We start from the raw sequence: 21171 nt of genomic DNA, 5'->3' as shown, positions 1-21171 counted from the left end.
CTGACTTGCTGTAGGGATGTTTTGTGAGGTACCCAGCACATAGTAGGCACTCTTTACATACCGTCCTCTGCACAGAATAGGTCTACTTTATGTGGAGTATTGGCACACAGCAGCACAAGGACTAGTTAGCGGCCCTTTCCCTTCATTCTGTCTTTTTGGGGGTCCTTATCCTTCTCACCTTCCTGTGGAACCCTCCTCTGCCCCCCTCAGGCCCTCATCTGACATCCCGTTTCCCGGATGGAACCCTGAGCCCAGAGAGGGCCGGCACAGCCCATGGTCAGAGTGAGGACGGGCAGGACTCCACCCAGGCTCTCTCAGCTCTGCCCTCCGCTGTCTGCACCCAGTGCTTTCATGGCCCCCTGCAGCCTCACCTCCCACTCCTCCACATGCCCTCGCCTGACGGGACTCCTTACCCAAGAGTCTGGCGTGGGTGATCCCCACGAGGCTGGTGTCTTTGTTCCTGCTCCCAGCACTCATGTCTCAACCCAGGCCCTGGGCTGCCTGGAGGAAGGTCTTGAACTCCTGCCAGGCTGTGCTGTCCTGGGGCCAGAGGCTTCCTGTCTCTGAGCTTCCTGCTTCTGCACCAAGAAACAGTGCATGACGCCCTCCTGGCCCCTCAAGTGGACAAGAGCCCAGGAGATGTGTGAGGACAAGGCTTGGCCTGGCCTTGCTCACCTGGCACCTGAACTCCCAATTGCAACTTTTCACCTCCCACACCCTGGATTGGGAAGGCCAGGGGCAGCTGGAAACTTGGGGTCCAGAGTCACCTTTGGCTGCCCCCCAACTTTCCCCCTCCACACCTCAAGAAAGGTGCTGAGTCCTGAGGAGCCAGCATCCACACTGTGTGACCCTGAGCTGGTTCATAGGCCTCTCTTGACAACACTGGCTCCCCTCCCCCACCTCCATCTGGGCTGGCAGTCAGGTGGGGAGGAGGTAAGCAGACGCATGGGGATTGGCTGGCCCAGCCTGGCTCTGCCAGCCTCCACAGGTCAGGGCCCAGGGGCCGAGACTTCCCAGGAGCAGGGGAGAGAAGGCTGTGTGCAGCTGCAGACAGGAGGTGCGGTCTGGGGTCCAGGGAAGGAGGTGCCAGCTTGGAGTGGGGAGGGCGCTGCCCACTGCAGGGGTGGCTCCAGGGAGCAAGCAGACCTGGACTTCCTGTAACTGGAGCCTCTGGCGGCCTCCCACTGATTCCCTTTGGGCCTTTCCTCCTTTGTCTCTCTTCCTCTTTATCTCTTCTCCTCTGTCTGTCTCTGTGTCTCTGTCTGTCTTTCTGTCTCTTTCTTCCTTCCCTCTGGATTTCCATGGACCCCCTCCCCTCTCTGAGCCCTTCTCTGAGCCCTCCCTGCCCTGGCCCCAGCCCTCACCATTCCTGCCCCTCCCTGTCCTGTCCCTCACACCCTTGGTCCTTGCCCTCTTTGTCAGCTGTCTGTCTCTGCCTGGAGCTCACCAATAATTTTCTTTTCCTGGGCCCCAGGAGCTCGCCCTCCACCCTGTGTGCCCTGCAGGATGCCGCGGCTGAGCCTGTCCTGGCTGGGGCTCGGGCCCCTGGCAGCCTCCCCGTGGCTGCTCCTGCTGCTGGTCGGGGCCTCCTGGCTTCTGGCCCGCGTCCTGGCCTGGACCTACACCTTCTATGACAACTGCTGCCGCCTGCGATGCTTCCCGCAGCCCCCCAAACGGAACTGGTTTTGGAGTCACCTGGGCCTTGTGAGTGTGGCAGCAGGAGGGGTCTGGGGCATCAGGGTGGGTGGACTTCCCGAGGGGTCAGGAATGGGGCTCGGGGTTGGGCTGGGATCTAGGAGAGCAGAAGTGGGAGGGAGGCCCAGGCAGCCCCTCCTTGCTCACTCACTCGTTCCTCTGCTCTGCCATCCCAGGCTTTTCCCACGTCCTTGTCCCCGTGCCAAGCCTGCTCTGGATCCATCAGTGCAGCTCTGAGGGGCTCCCACGTACTTGTCCCCCACCCCAAGCCTGCTCTGGATCCAGTGCCACAGCTCTGAGGGGCTCACAGCGCAGGCTGTACAGAGCGAGACACCCTGGCATTCCCAGTCTCCACCGCTGAGCTTAAGATGGCCTTGGGGGCACTGTCCGGGGTCGGCTCTGCCTGGCCCAATTCCTTGAGTCTGCTCACGCTGGGCTGCAGTTTCCCCACAGGAATTAGATATGGCCTCCCCACCCCCAACCACCGGGAACAGCTCCCCACCCCTTTCTGGGACCCCTTCCTCTCATCTGACTCTTCCCGCCAAGATGTCCCAATGGGCCCCGTTGTCCAACCTGGAGGATATAGGCCACTCACTTCCCTTTCAGAGGCCTGTTCCACTGCCTGCCCACACCCAGGCCTTGACCTTTCACTTGGTCCTGCTCATGCTTAATTAAACATTAATCATCCAACTACTTATTATCTATCTCTCCACCTTGATGGCAGCTCTGGCAGAAGACATGGCAGGGTCAGCCCAGGGGCGGGTGGACAGCGGGCACTCACAGGAAGTGTTGATGACCTGGGTGGAGAACGTGCCTTCGCCCCTCTCCGTCACAGCCACAGAGCTGACCGCCTACTCCTCCCGTCCTCCAGACCAGCTGAGGGATGAGCACAGCTTTCCTTCCCTTCCTGGGGCAAGAGCCACAGCTCAGCGGAGCACTTCCTGTGATTTTACTGTTCTAGTGACAAAGTTCAGAACGGGGATGTTCCGAAGCTCATCGTGAGGCATTCCTGGGATTCTGTGTCTTGGGATGTTCTCAGAGGGCCCTGGGGGCAGCAGGAATGCTGTGGTTCCTGCAAGTCTGGCTCCTGCTCTGAGGGCTAAGCTGTCGGGGCTGGTCATGGACACTCTTCCTACCTCCAGCCCCTCTCACTGTGTTACCTTGGCTGAGTGACTATTCCTCCCTGAGTCAATTCGTTGAAGTGCTTTGAGTGTTTGTCTCAGCATCCTTGGGAGCAGGGAGGGGTCAGAGGTGAAATGTTCAACTGCCTGGAGCACCGGGGGTAGTTGTCAGGCTTGGGAATTCCGAAGGATTGGAGAGGACACTTTACCAGGAGCCAACCCTCCACTTGTTCGCATTTTAGAGTATATAGTCTCAGTTTTTTCACTTGTAAAAGATACTATTTATGTGTCTGTCCACTGTTCAAAAGAGAGACAGGACGCACTGTGAGAGATAGAGACAGACAGGACGCAGTGTGAGAGACAGAGAGACAGACAGGACCCACTGTGAGAGATAAAGAGACAGACAGGATCCACTGGGAGAGACAGAGAGACAGACAGGATGCAGTGTGAGAGATGGAGAGACAGACAGGAGGCCATATGCACAGAGCCTTGCCAGCAGAAGGGGTGGGAGCTGCCCTCTGATTGATATTCAGAGTTCACGTGTATTCCCTGGGGTCTGCCTGGCCTGGTACGTCCTTTGTCTACAAACCCATCACCATTGGGGGAACCAGAGACCCCCTGGACATGTCAGGACTTGAAAAGGATGTGAGAATGAGCACCTGGGTCTAGTCCTGAGTCCACCCTCCTGCTCACAAACCTCCCTCTTGAGTGCCTCCCCCTGTGGGCGCCCCAGGGCTGCAACCCCTCCCAGGATGAGGGAAATCCATCTTCTGGAGCCAAGGTCGGCATCTGTGTGCAGAGAGTGTCTTCTCCCTGTGCCCTGGTTGCTCCCTTGGGACTTGGAGAGGCCTCAGGGACCCTCCTGCCCTAAGAGGAAAGGAGCAGGAGGAAGCATAGATTCCCCCATCCCTGCAGAATCTGGACAGAGCATCTACAGCAGAGGCTGCAGGGGGGACATGCCATGGCTGTTTCTGGGGAGTGACGGCCCCTCCTTGCTTGCAGGTCACCCCCACTGAGCAAGGCATGAGAGTCGTTACTCAGCTGGTGGCCAACTACCCCAAGGGATTTGTGACCTGGTTGGGCCCAGTCATACCCCTTGTCACTCTCTGTCACCCCGACATGGTCCGGACTGTCCTCAGCGCCTCAGGTACCCATGCAGAGCTTGTGGTGGTGGTGCCGCGGTGCATCCAAGGGCTTCTAGCTGCTCCCTGCAAGCTTCTGTGCATCCCCTGCAGGACCCCGGCCCTCGGCCCTCTTCCCCTCTCCTCTCAGTCGTCTTTCTCTTTCCTTCCTGTTTTCACCAACTCCCATCTTACCAATCCTCCCTCCACTGCTGTTTGCCTCCTGCCCTGCTGTCCTGGGCACCCCTGGGGCCCCAGGAGGCTTCAATACAAGTCACTGTCTGGGGGATCTTCACTCTTAGAAGACAGATCTAGACAGAGTGATCCCCCATCTCAAGTGGTGATGAATGGGCTGGAGGGAGATGAATGAGGCAGCCCAGAAGAGAAGCAAGGTCTCTGCTGGGCCAGGCTGGAAGGCTTCCTGGAGGAGGGGCTGTTGGAACTGGGTCTGAAACAATGAGCAGAAATTGTTTAAAGCAGAGGGCTGCAGTGGGCAAGATGGGATTTGAGGCCCCCTGCTAGGCCTGGCCTCAGCCCTGCTCACCCCCAGGCCAGAGCATGAGGGCTTGAGGCTGGTGCAGGATCTGGGCTGCTATTTTCATGACGTCCAACTCTGATGGGTTGATTCCTTCTACTCCCTCCTGTGGCTAGTCCTCTTCAAGCTCATGGCCCTCCTGCTCCAGGCCCCAGGAATCGCCCCAAGCAGACCCCATCCAGCCAGGCTCCCTTCTGTTGTCCCCCTGCCATTCTGACTTCCAGACGGACCAGGCTGAAATGGGGAACAGGCAGCAGCCGACAGGGACTGTGGCTCCAACACCAAAATGCTGGGCGACTCTAGGCAGGTCCCTGGCTCTCTCTGGCTGCCAGGGTCTCTTTCAGCTGTGAGTGGTGGAACGTCTACCCTGTATGGTCTAAGCAAAGAAAGGGAATCAACTGACTGTTCAGGCCAGGGATCTTGTCTTCAGGCGTGGCTGGATCCAGGTCTCAGACAGTGTCATCGGGAGTCGGTCTTCGTTTGTTGGTTCTGTGTCCCTCTGTGATGGCTTCAGTCTCACGCTGGTCAAGATGAGTCCCAGAAGCTCAGCTCCCATGGAAACACGAGATCGTTCCCAACAGTTCCAGGAAGAGCTGTAGGACTTGCTTTAGTTTGCCTGCTTAGGTCACAGGACCAGTTCCTCATCCAGTCACTCTGACTCCGATTGCCTGGATCGGCAGGCATAGGGTTCTCAGAGCTATTGTTCTGGGGTTCAAGGCAGTTTGATGGGTAAGAACTCAGGCCCTGGATTCAGACAGACCTGGGCTCAGGTCTCAGGCACACAACTTACGACCTGGGAGGCTGTGGGCAAGTGAGTTCATATCATTCAGAGCCTCAGTCCCCTTATCTGGAAAATGGGGATAGGAGAGAAGTCAGGTGAACATGGACTCGGGATTCAAATGGGGAAGGACCCTTTTTGTGTCCCTGTAACTGAGGGACCTCAGTTGTCGTGTATGGAAGGTATGGGGAGGGACCCCCGGAGGAGGATGAGCTGCTGGGTGGGATTCACGGGGCTCAGGTCTGGGTCTCTGCCCTGCAGGTCCTTCCCTCTGGCCACCTGGAAGGGTGGTTCAGTTCCTCTTTGTTCCTCTCCAGATTCGGAGCTCAGAGGAAGGTCTTCTGTACACACAGGACCTGGCGAGGACCTATGGGGACGTGTGGGGCTGGTGGGTGGGGCCCTGGCATGCAGTTATCTGCATCTTTTACCCCACCTTCATCAAGCCAGTGCTCTTTGCTCCAGGTAGACACCCCGCTGGCCACAGCTTGCCTGCTGCTGAGGTCTCTGTGCTGCCTTCAGCTGGGCAGGTGACCCGGTGCAGACAGGAGGGCCTGTTCTGGAGATGACTGCTTTTGTCTTACCTGGATCCCCACCTGCCGGACATGTGGTCATGTCTGCTCACGCTGAGGCTGTATCTGTGTGATGTCTGCTGTATGGCCACGTCTGGTCACAGTTGTGTTTCTACCTGGATCCTAGTTACAGCTTGTATATGTTTCACTTATTACAGCTGATACATTTTACACTTGGTTATAGTTCGCATATGTTATATTTGGTTACAGCTGGTATGTTACACTTGGTTACAACTGGTGTATGATACCTTTGGTTACAACTGACATATGTTACACTTGGTCACAGATGGCATATGTTACATTTGGTTATAGCTGGCATATGTTACACTTGGTTAGGCTGGTATATGATACCTTTGGTAACAGTGGTGTAAGTTACACTTGGCTACACCTGGTATATATTATATTTGGTTACAGCTGGTATATGTTTGCTCCTCGGATCAAATGGGGATGGTCTCAGTCATGACTGGGGCTCGCCTGTGGCCAAGGACATTCGAGGCGTGTTGGAATCTGTCTGGGTTTTGTCTGATGCCTCTTGAGTGTGTCTGGTTCTCCTGCTGGTCATTTCTGGGCCAAATTTGGGGTTTGTCTGAGCTCTGGGACCTGGGTCCTTCTGAGAAATGCCTGAGACCTTATGCGAGTCTTGTCTGAGGCAGGTCTTAGCATATTTCTGGGTCATGTCTGGTCCACGTCTGTGACATTGATGGGACTACATGTAAGTCCTGTCTGTAGGATATGCTGAGGTTATCTTTCGGTCCATTTTAGAGCACGTTGTGTGATGTCAGGGTGTGTCATGCATGTTGTTTCATGTCAGGACATGTTAGTGCATGGTGAGGCCATGTCAGATGTCCCAGGAGATGTGACAGCTGGGCAGACACGGTGTCCCAGGTCCCTGTGAAGGCATTTTGTAGAGTTCTTGGCTGTGCTCGGGTGTTTAGAACATGTTGGACCCTGTAGAAGCCACGCTGAGCCATGCTGGGGCGTGTTGTGCCATGTTGGGATGCATCTAAGCACGTAGGGGTGTGTCTGTGGGCTCTGCCTTTGCTATAGTCTGTGCTGTTGCCTGGTCTTGGCCCCCTTGACCTTGCCCCTTCTCCTAGATTCCTCTGCCATTGCCCCAACTCCTGCTATGTTGGGCATGGAGGGGGAGTGCAGACCCCTGGCTGGGGCCCCACCTTGCCTCAAAAGTCCCTCCCCTCCCCCGCTCCATGGCACCTGATGGCTTCTCTCTCCTGTCAGCTGCCATTGCGCCTAAGGACATGGTCTTCTACAGTTTCCTGAAGCCCTGGCTGGGTGAGTAATTGCGTGTGAGGGGATTGGGGACAACCTTGGGGTGCAGGGGAAGGCCCTCCCTTGCTCACTCTCTGTGGCTGCCCCTACCAGGGGATGGGCTCCTGCTGAGTGGCGGTGACAAGTGGAGCAGGCACCGCCGCATGCTGACACCCGCCTTCCACTTCAACATCCTGAAGTCCTACGTGAGGATTTTCAATGACAGTGTGAACATCATGCATGTGAGTCTTGAACCCAAGGTCCAACCCGGAGCCTCGGGGGCAATGGGCGCTCAGAGACATCTTGTCTGGAATTCTGGCTCTTCTGGGTAGCTTTGGGGCCATTGCTTCTCCTTTCTGAGCCTCGGTTTCCTCAGCTGTAAACTGGGGATAATAAGCCTCACTTGGCAGGGTGATCAAGATGACGTAATGGACCCACGTCCCTGGCACATAGTAGATGCTCATGTGCTAGTTTCTATGTTTCCCTCTCAGAAGCCTTGGAATCCTGAGACACTGTTGATGATAGTGATGAATATTGCATGTTGAGTCCTGATTATGGAGTAACAAGCCACTTTTCAATATATAAAGTTTTATTATTGCTAATAAGTCTACGATTCAGTGAGCTGGTTCTTCTGGACGTGGATGGGGTCCCTTACGTATCTGTGATCAGCTGTGGGTCAGGTACTTTGCTGTTCTGGGCTCAGTCCTCTCACGTGTTTGGGGCCTGGTTGGCTGCAGGCTGGTCTAGGATGCTCTCAGCTGGGACAATCCTCTCATGTGGTTCCCTCCCTCCAGAAGTCATTTCAGGCTGTTCACATGGCAGAGGCCGGGTTCCAAGAGGCTGAGAGGAAGCTTCAATGCCTCTTGAGCTCTAGGTTTCAGAAGATCACTCGTCATTTTTACCACATTGGCCAAAGCAAGTTAAAAGACCAGCACAGAATGAAAGGGTGGTGAAACGTGCGGCTTCTCCTCCCGGAAGTTCACAGGCACGATGCAAAGGGTGGATGTAGGGAGGTGAAGCATTGGAGGTTGGGGTTTTGTGAAGTGCCTGGGACTTTTCCATACTTGCAAGCTAACAAGTAAGCTCGTTACTGTTTTGTGGATCCTGCCAGAAGACATGAGACTCCTGAACCAGAGACAAAGGACAGTTTATTACTCATGGCTCGGCGAGTGGCACGTGCCTATTGTTGGTTTGCATTCTTTCTCCAAGTCCCCAAATCCCATGAGGACAACACAGCTGGGCTTCCACGGATGCCTGCTCATGCAGTATGTTGCAATGGACAGGAGGAGCACTAGGTTTAGGGAACTGCATGAGTTTCATAGCAATTGGAAGCAAGCCTGATATGTGCCCAGGGGGAGACATCTCCTCTTCCCTCCATGTTTTTTGCTGCAAACACAGCTCTGAGAAGTGGCCCAGGTAAAGAACATGTTTTTGGCATACCCAGCAAGAATGTGCAGGGTGCTCAGGTCCCATGGAGGACTACCGCTACCAACATAGGGGACAGCCTCCTAGCGAATTTATAACAGTAGAATGATGAAAGCTAGCATTTATTGAACACTTTCTATATGCCAGAAGGTACATGGCAATTCCATGACGTGTTGTCTAATTTAATTTTCACGTCCCTGTGAGGTGGAGATTCTTTTTCCCCATTGCAGATGGTGAAACTGACACTGAGAGAGGTTAGGGAGTTGCTCGAGTTCACACAGACAGCAAGTGAGCTAACAAGTGGAGCTGGGATTCCAACCTGGTTTGTCTGACAACAAAGCCTGTTATCAGACCTGTCACTGAGGATTTGACAAGTGGAGCCCAGAGGAAGGCAGTGAGCTGGCCAAGGGCGCACAGAGTGTAGCAGGCAGAGCCAGGACTGGAATGCAGGTCTCCTGACTCCCAGCCGTGAGGTCTTCATGCCCTCACAGTAACAGCATCCACTCCCACTCATGCCTGGTCCTCCACATCACAGGTGCCTGGGACCAAGAGGCTGGGTCTGGGGAGCCCATCCTGGTGTTGGGTTGGGGTGGGCCTCAGGGGCGGCCAGTCCCAGCCCAGGATCTGCTGCTTCTCTGTCCAGGCCAAGTGGAAGTGCCTGGCCTCGGAGGGAAGTGCCCATCTGGACATGTTTGAGCACATCAGCCTCATGACGCTCGACAGTCTGCAGAAATGTGTCTTCAGTTTCAACAGCAATTGCCAGGAGTGAGTCCTCACCCAGGGCCTGGGAACATGGGCCATAGATGCAAGGGAATAGATGGAGGGAGGACTGACCACGACAATCAGAAGGGCCTTCCTGGAGGAGAAGGGTCCGAGCTGGACACCAAAGTTCAGGGAAGGGGAAAGAGACAGAGCAATCCTTTTGGGTAGGTAGAAATGTTTGATACAGGCCAGGAGGCTAGGAAGAGCAGAGAGTTTGCAACAATGAGGAGACACCTGGGTAGTGAGGTTGGAGGTGTAGGCAGGGGTAGGTCTTACTGACATTCAAAAGCCAAGCAGGGGAATATGAACTTGATACTGAGGTTTCCAGGGAACCATGGAAGGTGTTTGAGCAGATGAGGGTTGTGGTCAAAGCTGAGCTTGGATGTCTGACTCTAGAGAAGACTGACTGTCATGTAGATACAGGTGGTGTTGACATTGTTGCATGGAGACTCAGGAGGAGGCTAGGTCCACTGTCAGTTGGGAGAGGACAAAGTCTGAGCTGTGTGGACAGCTTTGGAAGGAGAAGGGCAGATACTGGTAGGAGAGAGAGGAGAGAAGCGTGATGTCTCAGCTGTGCCCTGGGCACCTGGCACATGGAGGCAGCTCACAGAGACAGGATAGGAAGAAGGGAGAGAAGAAACTCTGGAGGGTCATGTCTCCTGGATCCTCCCCACCATCCATCTGTGGGTCCATCTGTTCCTGGAGACTCAGTTTCCCCATGGGAGGTTGGACCTGCCTTCTAGTGGGAGGTGCTTCTGGGGCTTCAGGTGAGCTAAGTTGTTGCCTCCCTTCATGCATGCATCCTGCAGGAAGCCTAGTGAATACATTTCTGGTGTCTTGGAGCTCAGTGCCCTTGTGAGAAAGCGGGATGAGCAGATCTTCCTGTACATGGACTCCCTGTACCACCTCACCTCTGAGGGACAGCGCTTTTGTAGGGTCTGCCGCCTGGTGCACGACTTCACAGATTCCATCATCCAGGAGCGGCGCCGCACCCTCCCCGATCAGGGTCTTGATGACCTCCTCAAGGCCAAGGCTAAGGTCAAGACTTTGGACTTCATCGATGTGCTCCTGCTGGCCAAGGTGGGCTTCTCTGGGATCTGAATTCGAGAGGGACGATGCACCTTGATTTCAAATGTCAGATGGGAGAACTTGGACCTGATCCAGAGGGCAGTGGAGAGCCATGGAAGGTGCTTGAGGAAAGGAGGGATGGGTCAGGGTATGTTTTAGAGATGACTGTGTGGAATGCAGGCTCCGGGGGACTGCTAAGTCTGAAACTGATGCTGGGCAGGGCCTGGGACTTTACTTAATAAGTTAATCATGTATAGATATACATATGACTAACTTATTGAGTCTAATATATATATATATTAGACTACATCTATATATACCTCAGAACCCTGGATCAGAGTGGCCCACTTATTGCTCACAGCAGTAACAGTAGCCAGAGCAGAAGTGTGGCTCTGGTTCCCCATTCCCAAGTTCCTCTGAGGGTGACATGATGCTTTTGCCTGTGCATGCAGCCATGCTTGCATCATGAGAGAGGTGTCCCCAAAGTATGAACCTTGGAACTTAGGACAGCTGACTCATCTGTCCTTTCTTCCTTATGATGAGAGAGACAAGGAGAGGAGGAGAAGGAGAATTTTCTGGAATATAAGCAGATCTTCAGTGAGAAGGCAAATTCTGTAGATTCTGTAGGGTTATCTCTAGGGGAGATAAGGAATCTCTGGATCTACCATCCTAGATGTGAGCAAATGGCTCTGGAGTGATGCTCAATCACTAACTTCCAAGGCAAGTTGCCAGTCAATCATCCTGCAGCCCAGGTTGCCAATAAATTTTTCTAAGAAAGCCTTCATCATGTAGAACCATGGAAATGTTCATGGATCATTGATTCCTCCCACCAGGGACAAGAGAGGAGGCAAGGATGCCAAGGAGGAGGCCTGTGGGTTGGGGCCTCTGGCGATAGGGACCAAGGAAGGTCCAGGAGTGCAGGGTTGGCTTGGGTTCCTGGGATGATGATGGAGCTTCAGAGATTGTCTCAGGGCCCCTAGGAACTGGTGATTTTGGGGGTCTTGCTTGCTCTCCAGGATGAAGATGGGAAGGAACTGTCAGATGAGGACATCCGAGCTGAAGTTGACACCTTTATGTTTGCGGGTGAGAATACAGAAGTGGCAGGGGTCTCTCTATCCCAGGGATTTGGTTGGTGGGCCCTGGACAACCCCATAGTCCCCCATCCTCCCTGAGGGCCTTAGTGTCAGGGCGCTGTCCACCTTCTGGTGCTGAAGTCGCCGAGAGACCCAAACCTGTCTGGCTGCCTCTCAGGACATGACACCACAGCCAGTGGCCTCTCCTGGGTCCTGTACAACCTCGCGAGGCATCCAGAGCACCAGGAGCGCTGCCGGCAGGAGGTGCGAGAGCTCCTGAGGGACCGCGAGCCTAAAGAGATTGAGTGGTGAGTGCAGGTGCACATGGTCTGTTCCTGAAACCCTCTGCTGGCTCTGCTCCCCAGCTGGGAGTGGGAAGGTCTTATCGTCCATTTTGTGATTTTTGCTTAGTGGAAATAGGAGCAGAGCCCAGAGGCGGGGTCTGGTACCCAGGCCGGGTCGTTAAGCACAGGGAAAAGCCTTCTGAGTAGAAGATCTGGGCGGTTGAGAGAATTAGTGCAATGTGTGAGGACAGATCATGCCCGTTAGGACCTGTTCAGAGAGTGAACCTCCCTTCTGCTCCCTTACTTTTCTCTCTGAAATCACATTCTTTCAAACATCTGCACCGCCTGGATGTTTGCTGGGCTCCTAACTCCTATCATATTGTTCAGTCCAGGGTTCACAGGGGACACCTGGGGATTGAAGTCACTCAACTCTTGTCCATGAACACCTCCACCTTCATCCGTCCAGTCCCCATTCGGCAAACACTGCCACACTGCCTGCCCATCCCCAACTCTGTGCCGTCCCCAACTCTTCCCAGCCCTATCCTGTGTCCTGGAGACCCGGGAAGCACCCAGGCCTGGCCCGTGCTTTCCAGGAGCTCCCAGCCTGGAGGGGGATTGTCCCAGGTCAGGACACTCCCAGTCCACATGGGCAGGACCTGGGTTCAGAGCAGGACAGGCAAGACTGAGGGTGGAGAGAGTTCTCAGCTGAGACCTTGCATGCTGATCAGTAGACATTTGGGTGTAGTTGTGTGCGGTTCTCTCAAGAAGATAGTGTGGGCAAAAGTGATGGGGAGGAGAAGGGCACAGGCAGAGGGAGAGGGGGAGGGAAGGTAGCAGAGAGGGAAAGATAAAGAGAGACAAAGAGCAGGAGAGAGGAATAGAATGGAGGAGGGGGAAGGAGAGAGAGAGAAAGGAGAGGGCAGGAGGGAGAAAGAGAGGGAGAGAGAGAGTGGGGGATGGAGGGACAAAGGAAGGGAAGGAGACGGGAAGGGCGGGAGAAAGCGAGAGAGACTGACTCATGGTGAGATGATGAGGCTGGGAGATGGCAGGAGAGGCTGGTTGTGGAAGACTTTAGTGAAATGTTAAGGGCTCCAGTTTTAACTCAAAGGCAACGGGGAACCAAGGAAAGTGTTTGAGCAGGAGGAGGACAGGTGAGATCTGGGTAGCAGAGAGAGATTTCCAGGGCTAGGGGGGCCTACTGGAGAGGACAAGCTGTAGGATCGGGCCCAGGGAGGAGATCCGAGGCCTGAGCCAGGCCAGGGGCTGGGGGATGGTGAGGAGGCGTTGGACTGGACAGGCGTTTTGGAGGAAGTGTTCACTCCAAGTCTTGCTCAGCACGGCGGTCCTGTGAGGTGGAGAAATACTTTTATTCTTTTTAATCCAAGACTTAACCAAAATTATGCACTTGGTAAAAAAGAAGAGTGCAAAAGAGTTTATCAATAAAAATGAACTTCCTTCTTAATCTGCACCCTAGCAACAACTCCTGTCAATGATTTCCTGTGCCTCCTTTTAGAAGACATCTATCCTTATGCCCACATTTATATTCCTCCTCTCTTTCTGTCTCTGTCCAGGTGGGAGTTCAGGTCTGCACATTAAAAATACACCTTTGAGCTCTTTATTTTTCTTGAAGAATGAGTTTTGGAAAAGTAGTTTTGAATGACATAAACCACGATGAGAACAAGTTCTTATTGCACTAAATGAGACATTACAGAGAAGACTAGGGTTATCCTCAAAACCGTTAAGTTTGGTTAACATCCATCACCACACACAGTTACAAACTTTTGCTTCTTGTGATGAGAACTTTTAAGACTACCCTCTTAGCAGCTTTCAAGTATATAATACATTATTGTTACCTAAACTCACCATGCTGTACCTTACATCTGTTTGATTACTTTTGCCTAATTTTCATAAAGTCAAATTTGTCAGAACTTTCTTTTGCGGCCGTTCCCTCCATCCATACCCTAGGGTTCTGTGGGCTTCCTTTACCACATGTTAAGTTTTCACTTATTCACGTGTCTGTCTCTGAGCTCTCTATTCTGTTCCATGGGTCTATTTTCCCATCCTTGAGGAGGTGCCACACTTTTTTTTTTCAGTACTGCCTGTTTGTGATAGACCTTAATATCTGGTAGAGTTCCTCCTCTTTAATCTTTCAATTTTAAATTGACCCAGCTCTTCATGACCTTTTATTCTTCCAGGAAAAAATTTTAGAGTAAGTTTACCAAGTTTCTGAAAAGGTCAGGTGGATTTTCATTTCAATTGGATATATTCTACTGGTTGACTTGAACGTATGATTGACCTGTGGAAAATGGATTATTGCACAATATTAACACACACTATCCCAGAGTGTGGAATGGATAACCATTTCTGGATATTCAGAATATCTTTAGTCCCTTAATAGAGTCTGACATTTTTGCATAGAGATTTTTTGCATCCTTTGTTAATTTAACCCTTAGAATCTTTTGTTGCTACAGTGAATCATATCTTCTATTTGGATTGAGAGAAGTTCATAAATTCATTTGGAATATACAGATTTCACTTTTCTCACTAAGTCTAATCCAGATGTTATATTATTATTATTATCATCTTTTCTTTTATTATCTTTTCCAACTGGTTGTTATTTCTACATAGAAAAGCCAATCATTTATGCGTACAAATTTTGTGCCTACTGACCAGAGTAAATGCCAAAGAGGGAGTCGTGTATCAATAGGGAAAATCAAGATCTTTTAATTAAAGCTCTTGCAACAACAGGGAAGCTACCCGGAAAACAGTTAATTCAACCTGCTTCTCACATCTCATAACAAGATAAAATACAGATGAATCAAAGGTTTAAAATAAATACTAAAAGAGTCTAAAAGCTCCAGAGGAAACCATGGAAAATTATTTTATAGTTCCAGGGTGGGGCAGACACTATTTTTTATTTCTGGTGAGTAAGATTCGCTCTGAGCTAACATCTCTTACCAATCTTCCTCTTTTTTTGCTTGAGGAAGATTAGCCCTGAGATAACCTCTGTGCCAGTCTTCATCTATTTTGTATGTGGCGTGCTGTCACAGCATGGCTTGACAAGTAGTGTAGGTCCCCGCCAGGGATCCTGGCCTCCGTCCTGGGGCTGCCAAAGTAGAGGAGGCTGGACTTAACTGCTATGCCCCGGGGCTGGCCCAGGAAGGCCGTATTTTTGACACAAATCCCAGGAAATAGACAGGAAGAGATTGATATATTGTTAAATGAAAAAGATACAGAGCAGTGTGTAATATATAGTATGCTACTATATAATTATCTTTAACTTTTTATTGAGATTATGATAGTTTACAACCTGACTATATAACTTTTTAAGATGGAAAAATCGTAACTCTGGAAGGATACATAAAAAAAATAACAACCTCAGGAAACTGTGAGGAGGGCAATGAGTGGTGTTGGGCCATAGGGATGGTGTTTTGTAGTTTTCCAAATGGAGAAGCAGTTAACTGTATCAGCTATTAAAAATTCAAATCACTATCCAACAAAAAAGGGGCTAAAGAAATAGAATTCAGCCCCCTTTCTGGATTTTCACTGTTTATAAAAATTTCCAGTGGATTCTCTTCTGTTTTCTAAGCATAAAATCACTCTCTGCCAAAAATGACACAATTACCCCACATTTCAAACCGCATTACATCCGTTTTTTCCCTTGTCTAATTGCATTAGCTCGTATCTCTAGTACGATGATAAATAAGGGGAAAACATTAGATCTGTTTCTTTTGCTTGTTTCTCACTTATCTACCTTTGATTTTGGTCTCTTGCCGTAGAGAATATATTTTTTTATGCCAATTGATAAACCTTTTTATGGTTGGCATTTGGGTGTTGTGTTTTGCTCAGAAAAGCTTTTAAAAATATCTGACTAAATTTTCTCTGTCTGGCACTATGTAATATTGCTTTTCTTTCTTTTATTTTCAAACCACTGTATTGAGGTATGGGTAATATACAAAAGCTGTACACATTTAATGTGCACAACTTAATGAGTTTGGAGATGTGTGATCCATCTGGAATACATTTTGTTGTAGGGAGAGAGGGTCTACCTGGGCAGGAGGAGGGCTGAGGGGTCTCTGTCTTGGCTCTCTGGATAATTGTTGGAGGCTTTCCTTAGGGACGACCTGGCCCAGATGCCCTTCCTGACCATGTGCATCAAGGAGAGTCTGCGGTTGCACCCCCCCGCCGTGGGCATTTCCCGACGCTGCACCCAGGACATTGTGCTCCCAGATGGCCGGGTCATCCCCAAAGGTGCCCTCAACGTCAAGGGGAGGAGCATCCTGGGCAAGAAGAGGGGCCCGTATGCCAGGGGGGGACCTCTTCCTAACCGGCCCCTCCTCTCCCACAGGTGTTACCTGCGTCATCAGTATTTTCGGGACCCACCACAACCCATCCGTGTGGCCAGATGCTGAGGTGCTGCCTCCCCCCACCCTCATCCTTGTCCGCTAGCCTAAGGGGACCCAGGGGAGGGCGCAGGGTTCGGACCTGGCAAATCAGACATCACCTCCCCACATCATACACACGTCTGGCTCTCCAAGGCTGGAGGTCCTGGGAGACCCCACCCAGCAGCCCTGTCTTGGCCTTGCCCCCAGGTCTATGATCCCTTTCGCTTCGACCCAGAAAACACCAAGGAGAGGTCACCTCTGGCTTTTATTCCCTTCTCAGCGGGGCCCAGGTGAGGAGGCAGGCATGTGAGATGGGGATGTGCTGATGGGGGCGGGGGTCTGGGATTGTGATCCAAACATGACTGTGAGGGCAGGAAAACGGGAAAACTGAAGATGGTCAGAGTTCCATCTCTCCTCCACTCCCCCCCACCCCCGCCCTGGAGGTTATGGGTAATGGTCTGGGGCCTGGGGTCCGCGGTGTGCTCAGAGCCCCTGCCCCCTGTCTGTTGGTCTGAGCTCGGGCTGAAGTGTGAGCCAGGCTCGGGGGATGTGCAAGCCCTCGTGGGGGTCCAGGCTTCTCTCTGCCTGCGGGCGGGGATTGGGGTCCTGGGACAGGTTCTGGCGCGATGGTGCAGAGATGAGGGTCCAGGAGCCATCGAGCCCCTACTCTTGCCCGCAGGAACTGCATCGGGCAGACGTTCGCCATGACGGAGATGAAGGTGGTCCTGGCGCTCACGCTGCTGCGCTTCCGCGTCCTGCCGGCCGGGGAGGAGCCGCGCCGGAAGCCGGAGCTGATCCTGCGCGCTGAGGGCGGACTGTGGCTGCGGGTGGAGCCGCTGAGTGTGGGCCCCCAGTGACCCACGGCCTCCTGGCCCGGGACCACCCTGACCCCACACCTCACTGTGCAGATTCCCAGGAATAAATCTGTGCTGTCACCTCTGCCCCAGCCTATCAGGAGCCAGCAGGGGGCGGTGGTGGCTGCGGAGGATGGGGAGGGGACGTGGTGGGTGGAGGCGGGCAGGTGTCTCTGAGTCCGACACCCTGCCTGCCTCTCCCGCTGACCACAGGGCCCCACGCCACTCGAGGGTTCTTCTAGAAACCAACGAGGGAGTTCATCCTGTGGGCAGTCGGGAGTTGTCGGAGGTGTCTGAGCAGGAGGGGGCCAGGGTGGTGGACGGATGTAAGGGGCACATTTGAGGCTCTGAGCCAGGGAGGAGACCCCATCATGGCAGATTCATTCCTCCGGGCTGCAAGTGCCTCTCAGGACAGAGATCCGCAGCCAACCTAGGACACAGGGGAGGGGGGCCCGCAGGCCATACCCCGGCAGCCTCCCCAGGTCTCTGAGGTCCCTTTCTGTTCTTGCTAACAGCGCCACTCCTCTGTCTGCTCCTCCCAGTCGGGCCCAATGGTGACCCCCTGTCCCGCCTTGAGGAAGACCCTTCTCTTTCCCTCTCTGGGACCCCTGTTGCTGCCCAGGCAGCCTGGCCAGCTGATACTGGCTGAGCCCCCACCGTATGCCTGGCACTCTCACAGTGTCAGGGGAGGGCTCATCCTCACCCTTTTCCCCCAGGTTCCTCCTTCATTCCCATCACAGGCCACCCTGGCCCAGCTTAAGCCATCCCATGACTTGAAATTCAAAGCTGGACCACTGGAAACAAAAATCATCTCCCAAGATCTCGTGCTGTGGGGAAGGTTGCTTGGGCTCAAGTCTGGGCTCTGCTGTGTGACTTGGGCACATCAACTCCTCTCTCTGTGCCTCAGTTTCCTCAACTATATAAAGGAGACAACCACAGTGCCTACCTCAGGGTTGTCTCAAGGACTCCACGTGAAGGACTTAGAGCTGTGCCTGGTGCACAATAAGTGCTCAATAAGTGTGGCCATTACTACCGTTCCTCTCAGAAAGCCTGGCTCTTAAAGCATGTTGTCTTTCAAGACTGCAGTTTCTGTGTTGAGTTTGAAGAGTGTGTGTAGGGCTCAAAGGCGAGAATTCTAGCATTTGTGCTCACTGCATTAGCTCCCCCCATGTGGGCCACGCCTATAGGAACAACTGCTTCTGAGGTCGTGGGGCGCCTGGGAGTGCAAGGAGGCAGGAGAACGAGAGGAACCTCAGTCAGCATCTTGAAGCGATGTCCTGCTATGAAGGAATGTTATCTCCTTCCACAATCAAGGAGACTCTGCACTGCTGAGCCCCTGCTGGGCCCTCGAACCTCCTCTCCAGCTCATCTCGACCCCTCCCTGCACTTGGTCACCCTGGCCTCCACTCTGACCTCCCATTGTACCCAGTCTTTCCTCTCCTCAGGGCCTTTGCATTGTCATTCCCTCTGTTGGGATGCTCTTCTCTCAGATCTTCTGTGACTGGGCCTCAACATTCAGGCTCGACTGAAATGTCACCTCCTCATAGAGGTTCTTCCTTCACTGCTGCAGGACATTCAAAATTCTGACGTGGCTGAGAGTTTGGAAAAAGGGCCAAGTATGGACGATTTTGCAAATAGGGCTGGTAAAGCAAGATGATGAAGATTTACTAAATCTACTATGCAGCAGCCATACAACGTTTTCAGAATAATCCTCTTAAAGAAATTCAGTGAACTACAAGAAAACAGGTAGACAACTAAATGAAATTCAGAAAATAAAGCATGAAAAAAATGAGAAGTTTAATTAAAAAATTGAAATCATTTAAAAAAATCCAAACAGAAATCCCAAAGTTGAGAAATACAATGACTGAACTGAAGAACTCAGCAGAGTGCTTCAACAGTAGACTCAGCCAAGCAGAAGAAAGAAGTAGTGAATCATTCTCAAAAGGAAACAATCTAGGCATCATTGGAGTCCTAGAAGGAGAAGAGAGGGAGAAAGGAGCCGAAAGCTTATTGAAGGAAATAATGCCTGAACTTCGCAAATCTGGGGAAAGATTTGGACGTCCAAGTTCATGAAACTAAAGAGGCACTCCCAAATTTTGACACAAGCCACCTTCTATATATTCTCTCTATATCACGTTATAATAAAACTGTCTAAGATCAAGGACAAAGAGAGAGTCTAGAAAGCAGAAAGAGAAAAATATTTCTCTCATTTGAGAGAACCCCCACAAGGCTATCAGCAGACTTCTGAGCAGAAGCCTTGCAGGTCAGGTTAAGTGGGGTGATATATTCAAAGTCCTGAAAGAAAAAAACTGTGAACCAAGGATATGGTTTCTGGAAAAATGGTTTTTCAGTTATAAAAGAGAAATAAAAACTGTTCCAAACAAACAAATCTGAGATAGTTCATCACAGCTAGACCCGCCTTACAAGACATGCTGAAAGGAGTTCTTCAAGGCGCAACGAAAGGACACTAATTAGTATCATGAAAATGTGAAGATATAAAGGTCGCTGGTAAAGGTAAGTATATAATCAAATTCAACATATGCTAATACTGTAAGTTGGTGTTATGTTAATCACTTAACTCTGGTATAAAGGTTTAAAGGACAAAAGCATTAAAAATAACTATAGCTACAATAATTTTTGAATGGATTCACAATATAAAAAGGTAAATTGTGATATCAAAAACATAAAAAATGAAGAGGGAGTGCAATGGTAGAGTTTTTGTGTGTGATTGAGTTAAGTTGCTCAGGTTAAAATAGACTGTTATATCTATGATATGTTTTATGGAAGCCTCAGATTAACCACAAAATAAAAACCTACAGTAAATACAGAAAAGATAAGGAGAAGGGAATTAAAGGACACCACTATGGAAAATAATCAATTCACAAAGAAAGACAATCAAAGAAGAAGAAAGGAACAAGAAGAGCAGAAAACAGTGAACAAGATAGCATTTGTAAGTTCCTATCAATAATTACTTTAAATGTAAATGGACTAAATTCTCCAATCAAAAGGCATCGAGTGGCTGAATGGATTCAAAAACAAGACCTAACTGTAGCTGCCCACAAGAGACTCACTTTGGCTTTGAGGACACACCTAGGCTCAAAGTGAAGGGATGGAAAAAGACATTCCACACAAATGGAACCAAATAGAGCAGAAGTAGCATTACAGACAAAATAGACCAAGTAAAAAGTTGTAACAAGAGACAAAGAAGGTCATTAGAAATGATAAAGGGGTCAGTTCTTCAAAAGGATGTAACAACTGTGAGTATATATGAACCCAACATCAGATGACCTAAATAAATTAAGCAAATACTAAGAAACCTGAAGGGAGAAATGGACGACAGTACCATAATAGTAGGAGACTTTTATCCCTACTTCCCACAATGGATAGATCAATAAGGAAACACTGCACTTGAATTGTACCTTACCCAACTGGACCTAACAGGCATACACAGACCATTCCACCCAACAGCAGCACAATAACATTCTTCTCATAACCAACTGGACCTAACAGGCATACACAGACCATTCCACCCAGCAGCAGCACAATAACATTCTTCTCATAACCAACTGGACCTAACAGGCATACACAGACTGTTCCATCCAACAGCATGATAACATTCTTCTCATAACCAACTGGACCTAACAGGCATACACAGCCTGTTCCACCCAACAGTAGCAGAATAACATTCTTCTCATAACCAGTTGGACCTAACAGGCATACACAGACCGTTCCATCCAACAGCAGCACAATAACATTCTTCTCATAATGAACTGTACCTAACAGGCATACACAGACCATTCCAACCAACAGCAGAATAACATTCTTCTCAAGCACACACAGAACATTCTCTAGCATACATCATATGTTAAGCTACAAAACAAGCCTTAACAAATGTATGAAGATTGAAGTTACCAAGTGTCTTTTCAGACCATAAAGGTAAGAAACTAGAAATCAATAACAAGAGGAAAACTGGAAAATTCACAAATGTGTGGAAACTAAACAACACACTTCTGAGAAAGCAATGGGTCAAAGAAGATGTCAAAAGGGAAATAAAAAAATATCTTGAAACAAAAGAAAATGGAAACATAAAATACCAAAACTTGGGATGCAGCAAAAGTAGTTCTAAGAGGAAAGTTTACTGTGATAAACACCCACATTAAGAAAAGAGAAAGATCCCAAATAAACAACCTAGCCTTACATCTCAAGGAATTAGAAAAACAAGATCAAACAAAGCC

General features: G+C 50.8%; 1 protein-coding gene across 1 annotated transcript; it reads left to right on the top strand.

The window, feature by feature from the left end:
• The first annotated feature begins 922 nt into the window (after window positions 1-922).
• On the top strand, window positions 923-17024 carry LOC123289405 (cytochrome P450 4F2-like). Its single transcript, XM_070519307.1, has 13 exons — window positions 923-1057; window positions 1475-1704; window positions 3819-3963; window positions 7056-7109; window positions 7200-7327; window positions 9154-9275; window positions 10082-10352; window positions 11357-11423; window positions 11592-11721; window positions 15815-15948; window positions 16046-16110; window positions 16290-16372; window positions 16762-17024. The coding sequence occupies exons 1-13, from the start codon at window positions 946-948 to the stop codon at window positions 16937-16939; spliced, it is 1719 nt and encodes a 572-aa protein (XP_070375408.1). The 5' UTR covers window positions 923-945; the 3' UTR covers window positions 16940-17024.
• The last annotated feature ends 4147 nt before the right edge of the window (window positions 17025-21171 follow it).

This window comes from Equus asinus, chromosome 10 (assembly GCF_041296235.1).
Source record: "Equus asinus isolate D_3611 breed Donkey chromosome 10, EquAss-T2T_v2, whole genome shotgun sequence".
NCBI classification, from domain to species: domain Eukaryota; kingdom Metazoa; phylum Chordata; class Mammalia; order Perissodactyla; family Equidae; genus Equus; species Equus asinus.
The sequence above is the reverse complement of the archived record's forward strand: the minus strand, read 5'-3'. Positions and strand labels throughout refer to the sequence as shown.

Coding starts and splice junctions, on each gene's coding strand:
- LOC123289405 (XM_070519307.1), top strand. CDS start 946: ATGGGGATTGGCTGGCCCAGCCTGGCTCTGCCAGCCTCCACAGGTCAG. Junction 7,328..9,153: donor ACAGTGTGAACATCATGCAT/GTGAGTCTTGAA, acceptor TTCTCTGTCCAG/GCCAAGTGGAAGTGCCTGGC. Junction 16,373..16,761: donor CCCTTCTCAGCGGGGCCCAG/GTGAGGAGGCAG, acceptor TCTTGCCCGCAG/GAACTGCATCGGGCAGACGT.